At 44.4% G+C, this 21,229-nt stretch overlaps 1 protein-coding gene across 22 annotated transcripts in view; it reads left to right on the forward strand.

The window, feature by feature from the left end:
• LOC147377050 (uncharacterized protein C1orf226 homolog) overlaps positions 1-21,229 on the forward strand; it is a 361,444-nt gene that overhangs the window by 246,847 nt on the left and 93,368 nt on the right. For 15 of the 22 annotated variants that reach the window (XM_086393791.1, XM_086393800.1, XM_086393790.1 and 12 more), the window contains 2 exons: positions 2,874-2,966; positions 14,573-14,646. In XM_086393791.1, the coding sequence (XP_086249917.1) occupies positions 2,874-2,966; positions 14,573-14,646 (167 nt within the window). Of the gene's footprint in view, positions 1-1,187; positions 1,739-2,873; positions 2,967-5,460; positions 5,622-14,572; positions 14,647-21,229 lie in introns of those variants that run through there. The other 7 variants (XM_086393793.1, XM_086393788.1, XM_086393802.1 and 4 more) reach the window with 4 other exon arrangements.

The following is a 21,229-nucleotide window of genomic DNA, read 5'->3' on the forward strand; positions in this document are numbered from 1 at the left end:
TTGGTCATGCTTTTCCACGTTGTCACTGTGCCCACACACCAAAGAAGAGCCATCTGGAACTATGGCAGTGATCGAATCAGAGGCTGTTTTCCAGTTCCAAAGAGAATGTTTAGTTGCATTTTGAGTTCTTAAGATCAGGGTATTAAAGACATGGCCATGGTTGTTCAAGTACGAACTATGGAAATGGTTTAGATTTTAGATACACAGGCAAAGAGCTGCTGGGGCGTCTCTTGCTAGCCTGGTTTGGGGGCAGGGATATTGATTTTTTAAAAATCCCGAAGAGAATGAAACCAGTAGGACTATGGACCAAACAATAAAGCAACATAGTCATATTTTTCTGGAAATGGAAGCCATTTATGGGTCTGGTTCAGCCGGCAGTAATATGCTCTCTAGAACCAGGGCAGGGAAGTGACATCGTGCCTTGCAGAGATGGTGGTTTAGTTGCTAAGTTGTGTCTGACTCCTGCGACCCCACAGACTGTAACCTGCCAGGTTCCTCTGCCCATGGGATTTTCCAAGCACGAATACTGAAGTAGGTTGCCGTTTCCTTCTCCAGGGGAATCTTCCCAACCCAGGGATCGAAGCTGGGTCTCCTGCATTGCAGGCAGATTCTTTACGGACTGAGCTACCAGGCAACCCCTTAATATTCGCTGCTTTGATTTGTTGCTGGAAAGAGGGAAGAAGGAAGGATGTGGAGCTTGTGCGAGTGACATACTGGATGAGAGCAAAGACAATAAAGCAGGCAGAGACTGACGTGTCTGGGGCAGGTTTTGTCCACCTCCGGGTGTTTCCTGGACTCTTAAGCCCTTATCTCCCACCTGAGCTCATCAGAACACACCCCTCTGCACTCCTTCTACTGGCAGGAGCAGCTGTGATGTTAGTGATTTGTTTCCAAGGGAGGCACAGCTGAAAGATTGTGTTCATTGAAAGCCTGCGAGCAGAGGTAAATAAATGCAGGTGTGGCCAGGAAATGGCGCTGGTTCACCTCTCCCAGTGGGCACAAGGCCAAAGTCAGCAGACTTACAGAGTCTCGTGCTGGCTCTCCCACCCAGAGATAATTTCAGTTCATCTAGTGCTGCCCCTAAGCAGAATGCTGCAGTCGGGGGAACACCCTGCAGATTGTAGCCGCGCTTTGAGTTGCATGCCGATCACAGCTCTACCCTCCACCAGCTTACAGCCATTGACTTAGAGAGCAATTTGTAACATGACCAAGGCCATCTCATAAGTCAGACTCCAGTACAGATGGCACGTCTCCCTGTCCTTTACTGTATTATTCTTAATTGGCTCTGGGTTCCCAGACTCTGAAACAGAGTCTGAAGTTGATGTTTCCTTCTCTTTCTCCTATGTGTCTGAGGCTCTTCTTTCAGGATCCCTGGTAAAAAGGACAGCTGTTGACAGGATAGAGTGATTGGGAGGATAGGCGACATGACCACCAGACTGGGGAGTGATTTATGTTGCCATCACCTAGAAACTCAGATCAGCAGTAAACCGGAACCTGCCCTGATGACGTGAAGAAAAATACTTCACCTCAGTTAGCCAGGTCGTGTCCTTATCTCTAAGAAGCAGACAGCCAAGGGGCGTCAGCACTAGCTGTGCAACAGAAGAAGAGAATGAGCTGACGTTTCAGTGGAAGGGATCGAGGACAGGCAGGGTAGGAAGCTCTCATTTGAGTTCTTAAAATCAGAGTATTGAACAGCATGGCCAAGGAAAGGTTCTAGATTTCTTGTGAGATTTTCAAGGTAAGTTATGTTTTTATCTTGTTAGGGTGGATTAGATTCGTGTCTTTCAAAATACCAAGTAGAAATAGGTTTTGGATATATAGGCAAGGAGCTGGTACCTTATTAAGCTTAGGTGGTGGCATGGTGGGGAAGGGTCTTGAGTCTAAAAGGTCCCAGAGAAGAGAGCCTATGGGTTGGAGTAGACATTTTGGCCCTGGGTTCTGTATTATTATTTTTAAATCTCTAGTCCAAATGTTTGGGCAGGTAAGTTTGCTAGGTGATGACACCAAGATGAGGACCAGATGAAAATGGATAAATGCTTAGAATGAAGTTCAGTGAAGAAAATGTAGAGCTATATCACCATTCTGAATACCTGCACAAACTTAAGAAATGGCTGTGAATGAGAAATGTAAGAATATCTGGGGTTGAGGATGAAGGCCAGCATCCTTCAGCAGTGTAGTCTGTGGCTGAAGCAGGCCTGTTCAGAATTGCAGATAGAAGTTTAGAATATAGGGCTGTGATGTGATGACCTCCCTTGTAACCATCAGTAGTCAGATCCTTTTTAGAATACTGTCTAGAATATTTCAGACTAGTGGGCAGGTCTGGAGACTGACCTACAGATAAGGGAATTTGGGACTTGACCTTGTAGAGAATAACTTAGATTTCATAATGATCTTTAAGAATGTAAAAATCCTGATCTGAGGATGGATTCCAGCTCTTCTTAATCTTCGTTGAGGGTGGAAGAGTGTCTCAGCAGCATTTGGGTAGACTTGAGGAAAACTTGACTGACAGTGAAAGCCATTAAATGTCAGAATGATTTACGGGGGGAAGGTTCTGGATTTCTCATGAGATTCTCAGAGTAGGCTCTGTTTTCATCTTGATAGAATAGATCAGATCCATTCCCGTGGCCCAATGTGATAGCTGAGTGTGACACCAGTGACCATTCAGAGTCCCTGTTCCAACCCAAATATCGCCAAGCCCCTGCCTACAGACATCCACCTGCTTTTACATCCCCTGAGGTGCTTCATGTCCCCAGAATCAGCACCAGCTCCCTACACCCATCCGTGGCCCTCTTCTCCAGGTCACAGGCTCTCGGGGTCCATACAGATGCACTGCTCTAACCAGATTGCGCTTCTTTGTCTCTTCTCACTTGCAGTATGAGTTTAAAGCCAAGAACATCAAGAAGAAGAAGGTGAGCATTATGGTTTCAGTGGATGGAGTGAAAGTGATTCTGAAGAAGAAGAAAAAGGTAAGTGACTCTGAACCACAAACTCTGCTGAAGAGAGATGCAGGGTAGGTGGGCGTGGGGTAGCTTTTCTTCCTAGGCCACTCTCTGGGCAGATTCCTTCCCTTATCTGGTGAGGTGGTCTGCTCTAACCAGCAACAGCATTGAGAGGCTGCAGCTGGAGCAGAGAGAAGGCAAGGACCAAAGGCCTGGTCAGTTGACTGGCTTAGTCCTGGTGTCCCGTGAGTGACAGGTTCATCTGTCATCCCTGCATTCACCCCTTTCCCCAATCTGTTACCTTTACCTTTGAGGCTTGATCTTGGGAAATACTATAAATTCAAGTTCAGCAGGGTTCAGTGGGGGAGGAGGTGAGAGGAGCCTTCCTAAGCAGTTGTCCCATCCTAAGTAGCCCCTTAAGACCCAGCATAGCTACTGTTCAGGGTACAGGAAGGCTGGGGTGTGACCCTCGTGGGACGAAGGTATTGGTCCGTGTGACGGGCCATCCTCTGAGTTGGGGAGAGGCAAGCGAGTGAGTGTATGTTGTTTAAACACTGGGCTGTTTTGTGTCCATTTTATGTGCTATGGGAGAATGATATTCTGGGAAAGTCTAGATTCACATAATAGTCAGAGGGGAGAGTGTATGTGTTTCTGGAAAGAAATGGAAAAGGGCTTGGTTGATGGACAATGTGTGAGGAGAAGCACTTTCTTTTTCCTCTTTCTAGACTCTGCTGAGGCCTTTGTTTTATACTCATTGATGTAGCAGCATCCATACTAATGTATAGACATCTTGAGCTGCCTTTGGTTCCAAGCCTCTATTGCTCTCGGGGCTTCCTGGTTAGCTCAAATGGTAAAGAATCTGCCTGCAATGCAGGAAACCTGGGTTTGATCCCTGGGTTGGGAAGATCCCCTAGAGAAGGACATGGCAACTTACTCTTAATAACTTACTTATTCTTGCCTGGAGAATTCCATGGACAGAGGAGCCTGGCGGTCTACAGTCCATGGAGTTACAGAGTTGGACACGACTGAGCAAGTAACACTTTCACTTTTCTCTATTGCTCTTAATTCAAATGGGACTCAAGGCAGACCCTGAGTCTGGGGGTTATGGAAGGTAAACACAAATACTAATACAGAGTAGTAGGTACATAATACGTAGAGGTATTAAAAGATAAATACACGGAAGTAGGAAAGTCAGGGGGTAGATGTTCAAGTTGTAGTCGTCTTACCAATCCAAGGATTTAAATCTTCTCTGTCCTCCTCACAAAAGACATTCCCCAATGTATGACTGGACCTCTCCAGTGAGGAGGACTCTGCCACTTCTTAAGGCAGCCCATTTTTTTTCTCTGGACAGCTGGACATTTGCAAAGGTCTCCCACATATAAAACTCAAACTGGTTCTCTTATGCTTCCTAAATATCTCCAGGGGTGATTCTAGAAAGTGTTTTATGGCTGTGAGATTGGAAGTTTATAGGAAGAAAATAGAAGATGATATACTGTTTGTAAAGAATTAACTCCTTAAAAATTTACAAGTAATAGGGAATTTGTAATAGCTTATTAAATATCCCTGATTTTATAAACTTCCACTGTGGGAACATTCATACTAATGTATAGACATCTTGAGCTGCCTTTGGTTCCAAGCCTCAGTCCCCATCGTATTCTTACCCTGGGGATCTTTTCTGCCCCCTCCCTCTACCCCACATATGTGCACACAGCAGTTAGCCATGAGACAGTCTTTAGAATATTGTCCTCTCAGGGGTTCTTAAGAAGGATAGTTACTGGAATAAGTGAGGCCCATCAGGTCAGTGGGATCCCTGTGCCCCTGTTAAAGAAATTACAGATGATGACCAACGTGAATTGAAAAGCAAGAGAGATCGTCAGAGGAAAAATGGGCCAATGCACCCAAGCTCGTGATTCAGCCAGCCACAGGCTGAGCCCAGCTTGGCTTTCATCCTGTGTTGTCAGATAGCTTTTCTCTGCCCTTCACGTGAGGGGCAACTCATGGGTTGGTGCTCTCATGATAAAATGGTAGTCTTGATTTGTAGACACGCTCCAGGCTGCAAGATGCTTTCACACCCATTATCGTCCCATCTCCCCACAGTCCTTCATGAAAGTCACCTGGACATCTCACTTGGTCAGCATTCGTGGCACCTCATCCCTTCAGGGAACTCGCCACGCAGTTTCCTCACTAAACTGCTCCCTCACCAGCGGCCGATGTGTCAGCCTTTCGGAGTCTGAAACTCAGACTCATAGGATTTGAAATTATGGACCTTAGGACACTAACTCACACTGACAAAGCTCAAAAGAGGCTGCCGTATAAACCAGAAATCAGGTCCTTTGTTCAGTTTGAGACATTGTCCAGTGCTCCAGACCAGGCACTCATGCGAGCCTCCGGAGCACATTCTTCTGTCAGAGGCACGCGATGTGAGAAGACACGTCACTCGAGGGTTGCTCCGTGAGCACGGAAATGGAGCAAGTCAGCTGACTGCATGACAGGCGTGTTTCCTGGCCTCTGGCTCCACAGTAAGCCGGATGTTCAGAGTGGCCTTGTTGGGTACATGCTGCTCCCAGAGTCTGTGCAACAGACTGTCCAGGCTTTGCCTTCGCGACTCTGACTTCTGTGCTTCTGTGGCTGAGTGTCTTGGCATCTCCCCACCTCCACAGTGAGCACGCACTCCTGCCTCAGGTAATCTCTGTTTACCTGCAGCTATGGTGCATTTCTGGGCCTGCTGTCCTGGGGCCTGTTCTGTGCCTTTCGGTAACTTAGTATACGTGTGAGCTGATTCGTATGGGCTGACTTCGTGGTTCTACCCTTAGAGGACAATCTCGTTTCCCACCTCACCTGTCCCTTGTATATCATGGACCAAACGCGGTGCCATGCTTATCCTGCATGTGAAGAAACAGAGGCTCGAGAGTCTAAGCTTTTTGCCCGAGATGACACGCCGTGCAAGGACAGCTGTGTGAGGCAGAGTCGCCTGGCAGAAAAGCCAGCCTCCTTCCACTGAGTACATGAAAACCGAGCTGGAGAAGTGTCTTGGAGTCCCGGGACCCCATGACTCACTTTGAAACTCTCTCCCCAGTAACCTCTAGTGTGGGCTCCCCCTCCAGCGGCCCAGAACAGGTCTTTCCTCAACGTGATTCTTCTGCTGCCAGGCCTGGGAAAGGGGGGGCCCCTCCCATCTCGTTCTCTCCACCCCCGCCCGGCGTGGTTGTCATTTGGATAAGGCCTTTAATCACAGGGTTCATTTTACACTGGTTCTGACAGATGAATGCACATTAATAGCAATCAGCCTTTTTTGCCATCTTATTCCCATGTGACTGTCCTCTGGTATGTGAGTATGCCGACACCGTGTGTGTGTGTGTGTGTGTTTCTCTGTCTCTGTTTGTAGAATAGAGAGGGGCGTGTGTAGACATGCCGTGCTTCTCTCCAAGGAATGGAACAGTCAGCACATTTCGGTGCTCAGGACTGGAGCTCTTGCCAGGTAGCTGTAAGTGTGGAAAGAGTCGTGGCTGATATTCAGCCGTAGGCACCACATGGTGTAGCCTCACTGTGCTTGTGCTATTAACTAGTCAATAAAAATGTCGAAATGGTCCCCTCCTCCTACTAAGAACATGTTGCTTTTTACTAGGTCAGTGTAGCACGTTGGAAGGAGCCCTCAGCTGAGAGGAGACCTAGGTTCTAGTCCCAACTCTTACCTTCCTGGCTGGGTGGTTCTAAGCAAGTCATTTTAAATGAGCTGGATTAGGCGATCACTTTAACCTTGTCAGCTCAGTTACTCTGTACCAACTCTGGAATGATGCATTTAGGGGCTTGCATGTGTGTATATACATCACCTGTGCTTCTTCAGGCTTTGAGAACCTTTTGTGCTACAAAGAAAGCAGATCCCAGACACCAAATAGGTTTGTGTAGAAAGTTTCTGTCTCCTGAACTTCCAGGGCAGGATGGGAACCTCAGAGGTCAAGAACTTCCCCAGGCAGCCTCCAAGCCGCTGCTCTGTTCACAGCCTGTCCAAGACTGTGGAATGATGGTATGGCTCCCGGCTGGGGGAGAAGAGTGTTCACCGGGACTCCCTGCTCTACAGAGAGTGTTTAAGGTCAGGGGCCATCTCTGTGAGCTCAGCACTTACTTGGACGCCTGGTACGTGCAGCGTGTTTCTGGCGATCGTGGCAGTTGGCTAGTTGGGTGAGTGAGTATGATTTGTGTATGAGGGTGTCATTAAATCGGGAAGAATTAAGTACTTAGCAATTGGATCAAATGAAGTCTTATTCGCTACTCTTGGCTGTCACATTCTTCTCCCTCTTTTTCATTCGATCAGTCTTCCCATTTGAAAAAACATGGATAAGAGCCTTCCTAAGCACAGAGAGGCCTCAGTGGAAATTGCTAGTTTCGTTATATTATGAGCAGGACTTCTTCAATGACTGATCATCAGGTGCTTTATTCTAATACAGGCAGTAGCCAAATATATTGGGATCATCTCTTATTGTGATGTGAAGAAAAACGAAAACATCTTTTTGGTTACATTAATGTGCCTAAAATGCTGTTGTCTTTAACTGGCACCAACAGATAATGAGACTCAAATTCTCTTATGAGTCTTAGGTTGTATTTGTGGTATAAACCCAGCTACAAAGATAATTGGCTTTGCTTTGTTGTTTCTCAGGTCAGTACATTATCTTCAACTCCCAGCAAGGCCCAAATAATGATCTTTTCTGTGTATGTGATAATGATTATTTATTATTGCACTGGCATCACCCTATGGCACCATTAGCTAGGGAGTGGACTTCTGAATAGGAAGATTAGTCTTGAACTTCATCCGAAGGATTATTCTACAAAAGAACTAAAGGGCCTCTGTTTCCTGTGTGTTTTTTTTTTTTTATACACACCAATAAGTGTATTGGAATCCCCTAAAGCATTGTTTTAGAAAGGCTCTGCTGTTCTCATTAACAGATATTTATTGTGCCTAAAGGAACTGGGTAGGATACACCGGGGTATTAGATATGGACCCTTTCCAGCAAAATTAGCTATAGGCACGCATTGGTCTATTACAGCTCCTATAGCATTGCATTTTAGTTATTTGTGTCTTTCCCCCATAGGCTCTGAGCCATTAAGGGCAAGGACCGTGTGTTCTCTCTGGTTCTATTTTATCTGTTTGGGAAGGCAGAAGACCAGTGGGAGCCATCTGATTGTTATTACATACTAAGATGATAACAAGTGCATCTAGCAATAATAGCTAACCCTGAAATGTAGCCCTTGCCACTTGTTAGGCTTTGTGTGATGCAGTGTATACTTACCAGGTCTGCACAGCCATCCTGTGAGCTAGGTACCACGTTTAGGTTTGGTTTGCAAAAGAAGATTGAGTGACTTGCCCAAGACCTCAAGTCCCATCAGTGGTGAAGTTGGGGTTTCAACCAGGTCTGTCTTGTTCAGATGCCAAGTGGGTTCTTCCTGCCATCATGTTGCTATGTGTGAACTAATCTCCTGAGACTCCTTTAGAGAAAAACTGCTCTATAGGAGATGCCTAATTAATTAATCCAGTGTCTTTGACTTCTAACCTGTACCCTGTCACTGGGATGTCACATCGCAAGGAAACTAGTTTCCAGCTTCAATAGTACTGTTCGTTCCTATGAAAACACACAGCTTAGAACTATAGATCCAGAATTTGGGAGAATGATCTTTAGAAGTGCTCTAGTCTGATCCCCCAACAGAGGACAGGAGAAGTCCAGAAATGGTCCTAAGGTCACCCGGGCAGTCACAGAGCCGGGACTAAACCGAATCCAGTCTTCTTTCTACCATGTTTTTTGATAGTTTTAACACAGGCATGTTAGGAATTTTGTGCATCGTGTGAGAGCTTCTTAGTGCCTCAGTTTTGAATTGTGTTTTTTATATCTGTATGGGTTATATCTTAAGATGGGTGGTAGCTGTGTTTTCAGACTAATCCCATTCTGTCTGGAGGTGTGGGGAACTTGCCAAGCTGAGTTACTTTGGCCTTGGCAAGGTGGTTGTTTTTTATTTTTTTTATTTTAATTGTTTAAGAAGTCACCATTGCTTTCAAGAACATTAATAAGGGTGACAGATTTTGTGGTGTGCTTTCTGATAATTTCCAGTAGGGATAGGAAATAAATGGAAGTACAGAGTTTTCCTCCACCTCTGGGTTCCTAGGGAAGGCCTCCAAAGATGCCATATCCGTTTCTGGGTTCCATATCCTTGACTCTGTTTTCTGTTCTTGGCACTGTTCCAGGCAGACTACCTCTGAACCAGGCTTCACTCCCTGCCAGGGAATTTTGGAATTTCAGAATAGCTGTAACTTTTCATGGAGGACTGGATATTTACACTCATTAGATAAAGGAAAGAAAAGAATCTGTAGTTAAGGATGTGCTTGCCTCATTCAGTGGTCTTATAAAAGCATGCACCGCAAGCCCATTACCCTGTCTCTCTGTTGAAAGTGAAACGCTTCCTGACACTGGAGCGTGAAAACCTTTGGTTCCGTCACGTGGAGTAGCAAAGAGATGTGGAGTCTGGAGGTAGACAAGTTGGGCTTTAATTGCCGCTGGACTAGGTGGTCTTGCGGGGGAGTAAGTTATCTTCCTGAGCCTCATTGTTTGTCTTGAAAGTTGAGGTCAATTTTGATAGTATAAGGGAAGCAGTATATAAAGTTCTTAAATGGAAGAAAATACTTTTCTTCCGTATCAACTGGGAAATTTCCAGTAAGAATGAAAAAATGAAGCAGCTAAATATGACTTTCCTGTATCTTTCCTGTTTTACTTTCTCACTTTGTGTTATTCTAGGTCCTCCAACAATTAAATGCCAAGACAGGATTAAATGCCCGTGGGAGAAAGTGTGGAGGCAAGGCTGGCATAGCTGTCAGACTTCATTGTGGCTCTGACTCCACCTGAAGGAGAGCGGAAGGAAGGAAGGAAGACAGGCTGGGTGAAAGTCTCTTTGGCTCCAGTGTGGTCCGAGGAAGGTTTCGCAGGGCTGCCAGAGGGTTCTGATCGTCTGTCAGGGGGATCCCTGTGTCTCTGAGGATGGGCCTGCTCAGAATCCCCGCACATTGATCATTGTCTGGGAGTGGGGCCCCTGCGTGTACGTAATGATGGATTTCGAATGCCGCATCTGGGGGCCCTGGGTTAGTTACACTTCCTGTAATTGGAGCTCTGCAGGGCACATTTATGTGACAGAATCTTCCTTTCTCTAGAAAATTTTTATTAGCCAGTATGTGAAGCAGACCCTTCCTTCAAGTTAAGCTGCTCTCTCTATCTCATGACTTTTTAATTACCTTGGAGTGTGGAATACATTTTTTAAAAAAAGAAGAAAAAAAGTAGGGAAGGGGAGACTGCTGGGGTGGGGAAAGGCGTAGAGAGGGATGGGCTAATAAATTAAATCAGAGTTCTCTTAAAAGGCTCAGCGGTGCCGCAGTGTCCTTTGTAGGTACAGAGAGGACAAAGAGTAGGAGAGAGGAGTTATACCCCAGTTCTGAATGTGTGGCAAAACGCTGGGCAGCTGCCCCTGGCGTATCAGTATGCTCCGCTCGATATGCTCTGCCCACTCGCATTTTTATCCCTGTTCCTTTGTATTTATGGAGCTAGTGAGGAGGCAGATCTTGTCCCCTGGGCCTTGCTCAGTGGCCTCAGCGATGTTACTGCTCGCGCTCCCAGGGGTACCAGTAAGGCCCTCCAGAGCCTGGACTTCAGGTTGAAGGAGCCTGAAGAGCAGCCTTGCTCAGTCCTGCTGGTCCTCCCGGGGCTGTTTGCAGGGTGCTTTTCCTTCCAAAGTATTCGGAGGTGCCGCGGGCTCTAGAGCAGCGTCCCCCGCCTTCCCCCTTCCTCTTGTCTTCCATCCTCCACCTCCTTTTCCACTCCCATTTCAACGTGAAATGTCTTCATTTCCTGGCATATTTTGGAGACCACAGCTCATTGGGGACAGAGAGTAGCAAAACTGAAAATTTCCTCCCAAAGCTACCAGAACTCAAAGCCCTTAATTCCAAGCACTAAAAAAGAAGTGGTTTCAGGTATAATTTGGAGCTCTGAGTTTTCTGAGGACAGTTAAACTGAATTTGGCTCCAGTTATTATTCAATAATATATCTCTCTTCCACAGTTGAAGCCAAATTTGATTTATAATCCCATAAAGGTAGGTCATTAGCTTTTCTTTCTCTCTTTAAAAACATTTTTTTCCTGAAAATTTTTTCCTTAGAAGACTATTATAAAAGTGAGGGAGAAGGTTGATCTCTTTGTGTTTTTTTTTTTTTTCTCTGTAGAGTTTGGAAAATGGAGGAGATGTTTAAAGCAAGTTCAGAGCAAAAAGAAGAATCAATCCCTCTGATTTAAGCTATTCAGATAATACATTGAGTCTGAATTGTACCAGAGCACCCTTACTGGTCAAAAACTCAGGAGAACTTGAGTCTAGTCTTGAGTGGCTATTAACTATGGGGACACCTTGCTCAAGAAACTGCACTGCTCTGGGTCTTATTTGAAAGATGATAGAATAGGAAGGATATACGATGTGTGGGGAGGAGTATAGAGCCTTTAGTTCTCAAGGTGTTGGAACATCATCCAGACATTGAGGAGACTGGGTTAAAATGCTCCAACCCATATTTGCCTCAGGTTCTTTGAATAACTGAAACATTGTTGAGTCCTGTCTACGCTCCAAACCCTTTGAGTTATTTTGATAATTTCCTTATCCCTTCATAGATTGAATGTATTCATGCAAGGATTACTGTAGTCGTTCAGTTGCTCAGTCGTGTCTGACTCTTTGCGACCTCATGACACTGCAGCATGCCGGGCTTCCCTGTCCTTCACCATCTCCCGGAGCTAGCTCAAACTCATGTTTACTGAGTCAGTGATGCCATCCAACCATCTCATCCTCTGTGGTCCCCTTCCCAAGGATTACTACAAGTAATGCAAGGATTATTACAAGACCTTTAAGGGGAAATATAATGGGATTTTATGACTTTTACTTAAGTGGATTTTAATGGAATTTTCAGAAAAAGAAAATTAGTAAGTGAAAAGATGTTTGTTTATTTTTTGGCCAGGATTTTCTATACGGATACTTATATCACTTTAAAAAGGAAAGTATTTTCTGCCTGCTGTGGCCCCTTCTGATATTCCTCAATAAAATAACATAAAGTTCCCTGGGAGTCGGGAGTCCTGGGAGTCCTTCTCTTCAGAACTTTCAGAGAAAGAAAAATATTTATTCTGTATTATTTGCCTCATTATTCTTTCCTTTTGATGAAAGGGTTAGTTGCATTCCTTAGACTTGCAAGGAAGAGTTTTGCCCAGATCACCTTCAGCAGAGGCTTATAGCAGGCTAGGAGGAAATGTGGGCGGGCACACGATGCTTCCTCTTCCTCAGGGGTGCAGTCCTGAGAGGAAAGATATACACCCACCATTACTGGGGGCTCGTCTAGGCTCCATCTAGGACCTGATAGTCTCCAAGGAGAGGGTTTGATTGGGTGGAACTGGGTCTTCTCAGGCTTCCCAGGTGGCATTAGTGGTAAAGAAACCAATGCAGGAGATGCAAGAGACACAGGTTTGATCTCTGGGTCGGGAAGATTCTCCTAGAGGAGGGCATGGCAACCCACTCCAGTATTCTTGCCTGGAGAATCCTTTGACAGGATCCTGGCGAGCTGCAGTCCATGGCATAGTAAAGAGTCGGAAACAGCTGAAGAGACTTTGCGTGCACACACGAGTCTTCTCGTCACGGAGCTCAAGGGCTGGGCAGGTCTGGCCAGCCCCTCTGTGACACTTGGCCTTGCTCGTGTGCAGGCAGCTGCTGATTCTGAGCCCCATCAATCATGGCTGGTTAGCAAGGCTGGTTCATCAGTTGCATACAGCGTAAGCCAAGTCACCTACACTCGAAAGAACCCTCTTTGAGGTTACTTTCCTCTGAGAGGGGCAGGGGTGTGGCAGCGCCTCGGACCTTTATGGGCTTTTTGGTGCATTCAGTTATTAACTCTTCTATTAACTTTGAAAAATGACAACAGAATAGCAAGGACTGTAGTGAGCAGACTTTCCTAATAGTGAGCACACTGAAGCTGGATTCCCTCAGGAGCAGAGCAACCTCACTTGTTAGCCCGCCCAGTATTCAGTTCACAGAGGCTGTTTGTTGAGCAACGCCAGGAAGGGGTCCTGGCCAGGGACAGTGTAATGGGATCCCCATCAGCTGGCTGTCTTTAGAATGTCAAGAGACCCTCCTGTGCCAAGCCCAAGACTCCAGAGGAAGTATGCTGAGATTCTCCTATTAGGGATTTCACTTTATGCCTTTTCTTTGGTGTCGAAGAATGGCTGTCAACCCTAGGGTCACATCACAATCACCTGAAATGTTTGTTAAAGCTGAAGATTACTGGCCTCAAGCTTACACCCATTGTCGTAGGAATGACTCCAAAGAGTTGGAGCCCTGGCATCTGGAGTTTTGTAAAAACATACAAACCAGACTTCCACTTTTCAGATGGGTGCATTTTTCTCTATTCTTCCTGCAAAAATACAGCTGAAAACTCTGACCATTATCTGTAAAACAAACGTAAGATTCCGAAAGGTGGAGAAAAGGCAGCCTGGCTGGGGACGCAAGGAAGGAAACAGTTGTGAGTTCCCTGAGGTTAGTTTTCATCTCGTATATCCCAGACTCAGAGTCAAAAGAAGCCTGCTACCCAGATATGACACTGGGAACAGCAAAACCTGCTTTCTCTCAAACCCACGGAGGAGGGAAGGGGAGGCATAGCAAGGCAGAAAACTTCCAGCTGGAAAACACAGAAAAGCTCCCCCCACCCCTGGCCAGCAGACTGTGAATGGCAACCTAGCCTCTCCTCTTGCCAGGAGTAACAAGGGGACTCCAGACTCCCCCGCTGGGAAGAATGTGGGACTTCAGCCCTGCGAGCTGGTAATGAGCCCCCTCCCCATGTTCTCTTCCCTGGAGAGCTGAGAGTGTTCCTCCCAGGTGTTCTGCACGCACTGCCCCGACAAAGGCCGGTGAAGGTGGAGCAGAATTCTCTGTCCCTGCACTGCAGGTGCGCCTGAGGGCTTGAGGTGGCTGCTTCCCCCGACGTGGCGGGGTGCCACTGACTTCATCAAGCCTCTGGGGTCCCAGTATTGCCCTAGAGTCCTCTCCCCCCTACCATCCTCTGTCCCCGTCCCTGTCCGCTTCCCCAGCTGCTTAGGGGTCCATCTTCATTGTGTTCACAGTAGGTTAGGTTCACAGCCAGGTGAATATACTATTTTGGGTGACTATAAATGTACTAATTAGCTTGCCAGGCTTGCGTTCAGCCTTTTCCTCTGCTCCTGAAGGGAGGGAGGCTGGGGTCCACATTGCACATGGATTTGACAGCATCATTCAGTCTCTGTGGCAGGTCTTCTCTTGTTCTCCCTGCTTCTCCTGCACAAAAGTATGATTTAGACTGTGGTCCCCTGAGACCCTTTGGCTCCTGCCTACTCTCTGCACCCTTGAGAGACACTCTCCTAAAGTGCTTGAAGGAGACACATCTGACCCGATACTTGACATTTTCCACTTGTCCATTTGGAGCAATCCACTCCAGGCCTCTTAGAGGGAACAAGGCCAGGAACAAATGCATGTGTTTGCATAAGCATTAGTAGCTCAGTGTGTGCCCTGGTTCTGTAGCTGAGGACAAGCCTAACTTATTCATTTACAGCTTCTTTTATTGCAGAAAAAGGAGTGGACGTGGGATGAGAGCAAGATGCTGGTGATGCAGGACCCTATCTACAGGTAAGAGCCCAGTCTCCAGGGTCCACCGGTCATCTCTTGGAGCCATCTGTCGGCGTGGTATGTCCAGACAAATAAAAATAAATTTCTCCTTCCCCGTCCTGAGACTTGTTGTTTCTGTAAATGTAAGTACAAGAAGCAAATCTGCCATATCTTTTAGAGAGGAAAATTCTTCTCATAATTGCGCTAGGGGAACTATGAAGGGTTTCCGCTTGACGTTTAATCCAACTCTTTTAGTTGTAACTTGAGACCTTTTCATTTTGTATCAGTTATATTTTAACGGAACTTTCGTGATTGTACGTATGTTGATCAAAATGAGAGAAGTGGATTTTTCCATTACCCTATGCTTATAATTTCCCACAGATAATCTGCTCTGCCTTTCTACCCCTTCAGCAACTGAGCATGGATGAGGGGGCTGTGTTCATTTGGGGCAGCCGAAAGTCACAAATAGAGTTTTGTGACATAGAAATTGCTTTCACGGTGAGGCCGGTGCTCCTACAGAGATTAGATGACTGCCATCCATGTGTGCTCCGGCCAGAGGGGTGCCTGATGGGGATGCATTCACACAGCCGGGGCCTGCTGGGACCCACGCCGACTCTCGGTTCACCTGTGTCATTGTTCTGTCCCGGGTCTCTGCTGACCGAGCCCTATCCCCCTCTTCCTCCTTCCTGTTTTTTTTCCACTGGGGAAAGGGTATTAGCTATTCCTTTGGGATATGGGAGTTCTAGATTAAAGTTCTGATTTTATCTCCTCTCAAATTACTTGCCTTGGTTGACAAAATGGATTAAGGTTGGAACTCACCTGAGAAGTCTGCATTTATGGTGGCCTTGCCATCTAGATTAAAGAGTAGATAACTGAAATGGAGTTTCCATTCATTCAAACAAATATACGCATTTAGAACACTTATCCTGGGTACTGTGCTAGGTAATTTAGTAGATGACTAAAACAAGTCCCTTGTTCTTAGGAAGTTTTAGTGAAGTAGGGAAGTGGAATCCTGAGCAAATCCTTGTAGTACAAGACAGTGTGTCTGACAAAATGAATTTCATTCTCTGTGTTTCTTTTGTACTTGTGTTTGTTGAAATAATTGTTATGTGTTACTGCCACTTAAAAATGTATCTTTTACCACTAGACTATGAAGCTCTTATCAGTGAAGAGCTGTGTTCAACTCACTTTCGTATTTCTAGCACCAAGCCTGTGTCTGTTCTCTATGAGGCATTTAGTAAATGTGTGATGGGTAGATGGATAAGTGTATTGAATTAATAATCCAAAAATGAACTTAAGTGTTATGGTGATTCACAGGAGGGAATGATCCCTTTCTACTTAAGTGATAAGGAAAGGCTTCAAGAAACAAGTTGCGTCAGAATGGGGCTTGAAGGATGTGAATGGACAAAGCTTGTCATTTGCACCTTGTGAAAGGAAGAGTTTCTTGGGTTTTACTTTTTACAGTGGCATTATATACACATAAACGTGACCTCTGTATGGGTGCTGGGCATGAACTTTGCCTTGCCTTTTCCTGGTTTGAAAGAAGAAACTTTCCCCAAAGTTTCATATCCCCAATAAACTGTTGTTTTTATTTATTCTTATAGCAGCTTTATTGAGGTATAATTGACATACAGACATTGAGCATATTTAACATGAATTGTTGGGTAAATTCTGACATATTACATTTGACTTCTAGAGCTGTCACCTCAGCCAAGACACTAAGCATATGTCCCCCCAAATTCTCCTTGTGCCACGTTGTATCCTTCCCCTCTCATCCTTCCTGCCCCGTCTCCCTCCCTCCTTCCCCAAAGTCCCCAGGCAGCTACTCATCTCCCTTCTGTTATTGGAAATGAGTTTGTGCTCTCTTGAGTTTTGTATAAATAGAATAAAAAGTACATAGTACACAGTGGTACGTGTACCCCTGCTTTCTCTTGGTCTGGCTTCTTCCTTTTAGCATAATTATTTTAAGGTAATTCCTTGCCGCGGCATGTATCTGTAGCTTATCCCTTTTTATTAGTTGTTTCCCACTGTATGGGCTTCCCAGGTGGCGCTAATGGTAAAGAGTCCACCTGCCAGTGCAGGAGACACGAGAGATGCAGGTTTGATTCCTGGGTCGGGAAGATCACCCAGAGTAGGAAATGGTAACCCACTCTAGTATCTTTGCCTGAAAAATTCCACGGACAGAGGAGCCTGGGCAGCTGCAGTCCACGAGGCCACAAAGAGTTGGACACGACTGAGCACACTGAGCGCTTCCCACTGTATCACACAGGTTACTTAGCCATTCACATTTAATGGGCATTTCGGTGATTTCCAGTTTTTGACTGTTACTGTGAAAACTTCTACAACTGTTGATATACAGTCTTTCTGTAGATATATGTTTTTATCTTTCTTGGGTGCATACTCAGGAGTAGAATGATTATTTGTTAGGTGTATGCTGAGCTTCTTTTTAAAGTGAATTTTATGTGGTTATCTCTTTGGTTGGTGAATCTCAGAGTGACTTTTAAGATATGTCTCTTTATTTTTTGGCTGCACCATTCTTTATTTATTTACTGGCCGTGTTGTGGGCGCATGCAGGATCTTAGTTGCTGCTGCTGCTGCTCCTGCTGCTAAGTTGCTTCAGATGTGTCTGACCCTGTGCGACCCCATAGATGGTAGCCCACCAGGCTCTCCCATCCCTGGGATTCTCCAGGCAAGAACACTAGAGTGGGTTGCCATTTCCTTCTCCAGTGCATGAAAGTGAAAAGTGAAAGTGAAGTTGCTCAGTCGTGTCCGACTTTTCGCGACCCCATGGACTGTAGCCTACCAGGCTCCTCTGTCCATGGGATTTTCCAGGCAAGAGTACTGGAGTGGGTCTCCATTTCCTTCTCCAGGATGTTAGTTCCCCTACCAGAAATAGAACCTGCGACCCCCACAGTGGAAGCATAGAGTCTTAACCACTGCACCGCCAGAGAAGTCCCTGTTGAACTTTTTATGAAACAGCCAAACTTATTTCTAAAGCGATTGTACCACTAGTTCCTTCACATCTCTGCCCGCATCTAGTATCATCGGTTGGTTTAGCCCTGCATATTGGCGTAATGTAGTGTCTCATTGTGGTTTTAATTTGCATTTTCCTAGTGAGCAACAATGTTGAGCATCTTTTCATCACATGTGCCATTTGTATATCTTTTGTGAAGCATCTGTTCCAGTCTTTTAGCCCATTTTTAATTTAGGTATTTTGCTTTCTTTTTAATGAATTTTGAGGGTTCCTGATAAGTTTTGGATACATGTCCTTTATCGGATATATGATTTGCAAATATTTTATTCAGGTCTGGGTTGTATTTATGTCAGTAGTGCCTTTTGAAGAAGTTCATATTATATCATTTGTGCTTTTTGATGTCATTTGTAAAAAATCTTTGCTAACTCAAGGTCACAAAGATTTTCCTCTGTGTTCTCTTCTGGAAGCATTATAATTTTAGACTTTATGTTTAGGTATATGATCTATTTTGAATCAATTTTTAAGTGATGTGAAGAATATATCAAAAGTAATTTGGGGGCGGTTTTGTTTTGTTTTTGCTCTGCAAATGAATGTCCAGTTGTTCCAGGCTCATTTGTTTAAGAGATTGTTCTTTCTCCACTGAAGTACCTTTGTTGAAAATCAGTTATCCGTATCTGTGTGGTTTATTTCAGAACTCTTTAATCTGTTCCATTTATCTAAGTGCCTGTCTTGATACCAGTACCAAAGTGTCTTGATTGCTGTAGCTTAACAATCACTGAACTCAGATAGTCTTAGTCTTCCAACTTTGTTCTTTTTCAAAGATTTCTTCCCAATTAGTATTAGTATGGTATATCTTTTTCCATTCATTTTTTAAGAAGACAAATGGGTTTTGGTGGGGAGTAGAAGACATCAAAGAAATCTTAAAGTGAATTTTTCTTTGACCAACCCCCACCTTAAAAAAAAAAAAAAAAAAACAACGCTCCATACAGCAGACTTTTTGGTTGTAGATGTCTTGTGGATATCCTGCTGATGTATCAAAATTTAGCACCCTATGTTTATGAACAAAAGAATGAAGTTTTCTTAATGCTATTCCAGTTTTCTAGTTATTTTTCCCCCTCCTATGTTTTTTTCCCTCATGTATTAAATTATGTTTTCATCTCTGTACATGTGTGTATATATCTATGTGCTGTGGGTAGATGAAAGAGGACATTTTTCTAAACTGTGTGTGTCCCTTTTTGTCATCAATAAGAACATTTATTATCATGATAATATATAGTAACATTTACAAATGAGCTTTTTCTTGGGTATAATTATTTTCCTGCCCTTAAGGCACCACTCTGGTTGGATTCAGTAGCATTGTTGAGGAATACACAATTGCTATGCGTTTGATTACCATAGCATTCACGTTATGAAAACTCCTTTATGGTAAAAATGTACTCTTCCTAGTTAAAAGAAATGACTTTGCGGTAATGAAAAGTAATAATGAAGTAATGGAGTTTTTGTTTTTTATTCAGTCAGAGTTTCAGATTAAATCTTTCGCATCTCTCACGTAGAATAATAGAATCATTTTTTAAATTGTGATGAAATATATATATGTGTGTGTCTATATGTGTGTGTATATATATATAAACATAAAGTTTGCCATTCTGTCCACTTTTAGGTATACAAACAAGTGGCCTTCACTACACTGACTGTGCTGTGCAATCAGCTATCTGCTTCCAAGATATTTTCATAACTCTAAACTTTGCACCCATTAGTTACAAACTCCCTATTCCCTACTCCCTCTCCTTGAACCCCATGTAACTTTTACAGTCATGAGCTTTAAGAGGTTAAAGTACTGTGGTGAACATCTGGTTCATTTCCCCTCCATTCCAGGATGCCTCTATTTCTCTAAAGTATTTGTTATTACGGCATTCTTCATTCAGTGAAGGCAAATGTCTTTGTTTATGTAACTTTTGTCCATTTTTCCTAGCTCTCTTCTCTGGAGCCACGCATATATTGATTGTATTTCCCTAAAGTTTCTGAAGCCATTCTTCATTACATTTTTTCCAGACTTCCTAATTTCAAAACATCATATTTCTTCATAAAATATGTTAGAATTTAATATAATGTTCCAGATGCTATCTTAGTATAAATTTAGAGACACAGTTTTATCCTCATGATATAGAGTTTTGCATTTGTTTTTTAAGAATTAGATCATAATATGTTTTATTCATGTGTTAAACAAACTGTGTTAAGTCATACATTGTGGTGGATTTAATTGTTCAGAATCCTTAGGATATTCACAGTAATTGCTTTCAATCAAGTTTTTTTTACCCTTTCTTTATTTCTGAAGTTTCCTGCTTTATTTTTTAGCCTAAGTACATAACTTTATATACACTATTGTTAAATTAGATGCATTTCATTTGAACCTATTATTTAGAACTTCTGGATACTTGTGAATCCCGGAAGCAGGTAACTATGACTGATGGCATGACAGATTTGTTATAGGATTTAGGGTCAGGAAGATCCCCTGGAGAAGGAAATGGCAACCTACTCCAGTATTCTTGCCTGGAGAATCCATGGACAGAGGAGGCTTGCAGGCTACAGTCCTTAGGGTCTCAAAGAGTTAGACACGACTGAGCGACTAACATTTTAGACCTACACAATAATGGCAGGAGCCGGGAAGTAAAAGGTCCGAAAAGGACCAAGGCGGTCATGAGCCAGTCCTGGTGTGGGTTAGAAGTCAGAGCATGCAGGATGCTAGGAGCTTTCGTGTGCTAGAGTGGAATCGTGACAGGGACAGGCACGGATGTCTGTGGGAGCCTATTGGCCCTTGATGGCTGCTGCCTTTGAGTCTGCAGTTGCAGCTCCTGATGGCAGTCCTCAGTTCACTGTGGTTCTGCAGGGCTGGTAGTTATGAAGGAGAGCCAGATACAGGGCACTGAAGAGTGAGGGCAAATCACAGCTCACTAGTACCTCCATGTTCATCCTTTCCTGCCTCGAATGCATAATGACATTCAGAGCATTATTGCTACTTCGTCTCAGCCTCCTGCTGCTGCCGCAGCTAAGTCGCTTCAGTTGTGTCTGACCCTGTGTGACCCCATAGACGGCAGCCCACCAGGCTCCCCTGTCCCTGGGATTCTCCAGGCAAGAACACTGGAGTGGGTTGCCATTTCCTTCTCCAGTGTATGAAAGTGAAAAGTGAAAGTGAAGTCGCTCAGTCGTGCTGGACTCCCAGCGACCCCATGGACTGCAGCCTACCAGGCTCCTCCGTCCATGGGATCTTCCAGGCAAGAGTACTGGAGTGGGTTGCCATTGCTCAGCCTCCTAAAGCCCCACAAATTTCTGTTGTGAGCAGTCCTCAACTGTGGTTCTGCAGGGAAGGGAATGCTGAGATACATAGTTGTAGCCTTGCTGAATGGGTTAACTGTCCCTCTTCATTTTCTGTTAAGTGAAATTTTAATATTTTCATCCAAGTCATTGATAAGACTGTTGAATAAAATGGGGAAGCCTGGAAAATGAAGATTTCATGTTTTTATTTTTCCTCTATCTTCACTTCTTTAGGTAATATGCCTATTTTACCTTTTCTGATTTAAAGGGCGTACTCATTAAAAAAGAATGCTTAAAAATGGCACTGGAGTGGCTATA

The sequence above is a fragment of the Bos grunniens genome, chromosome 3, assembly GCF_055505025.1.
Source record: "Bos grunniens cultivar Pamir isolate PY7600 chromosome 3, Bosgru_T2T1.0, whole genome shotgun sequence".
Taxonomy (NCBI): domain Eukaryota; kingdom Metazoa; phylum Chordata; class Mammalia; order Artiodactyla; family Bovidae; genus Bos; species Bos grunniens.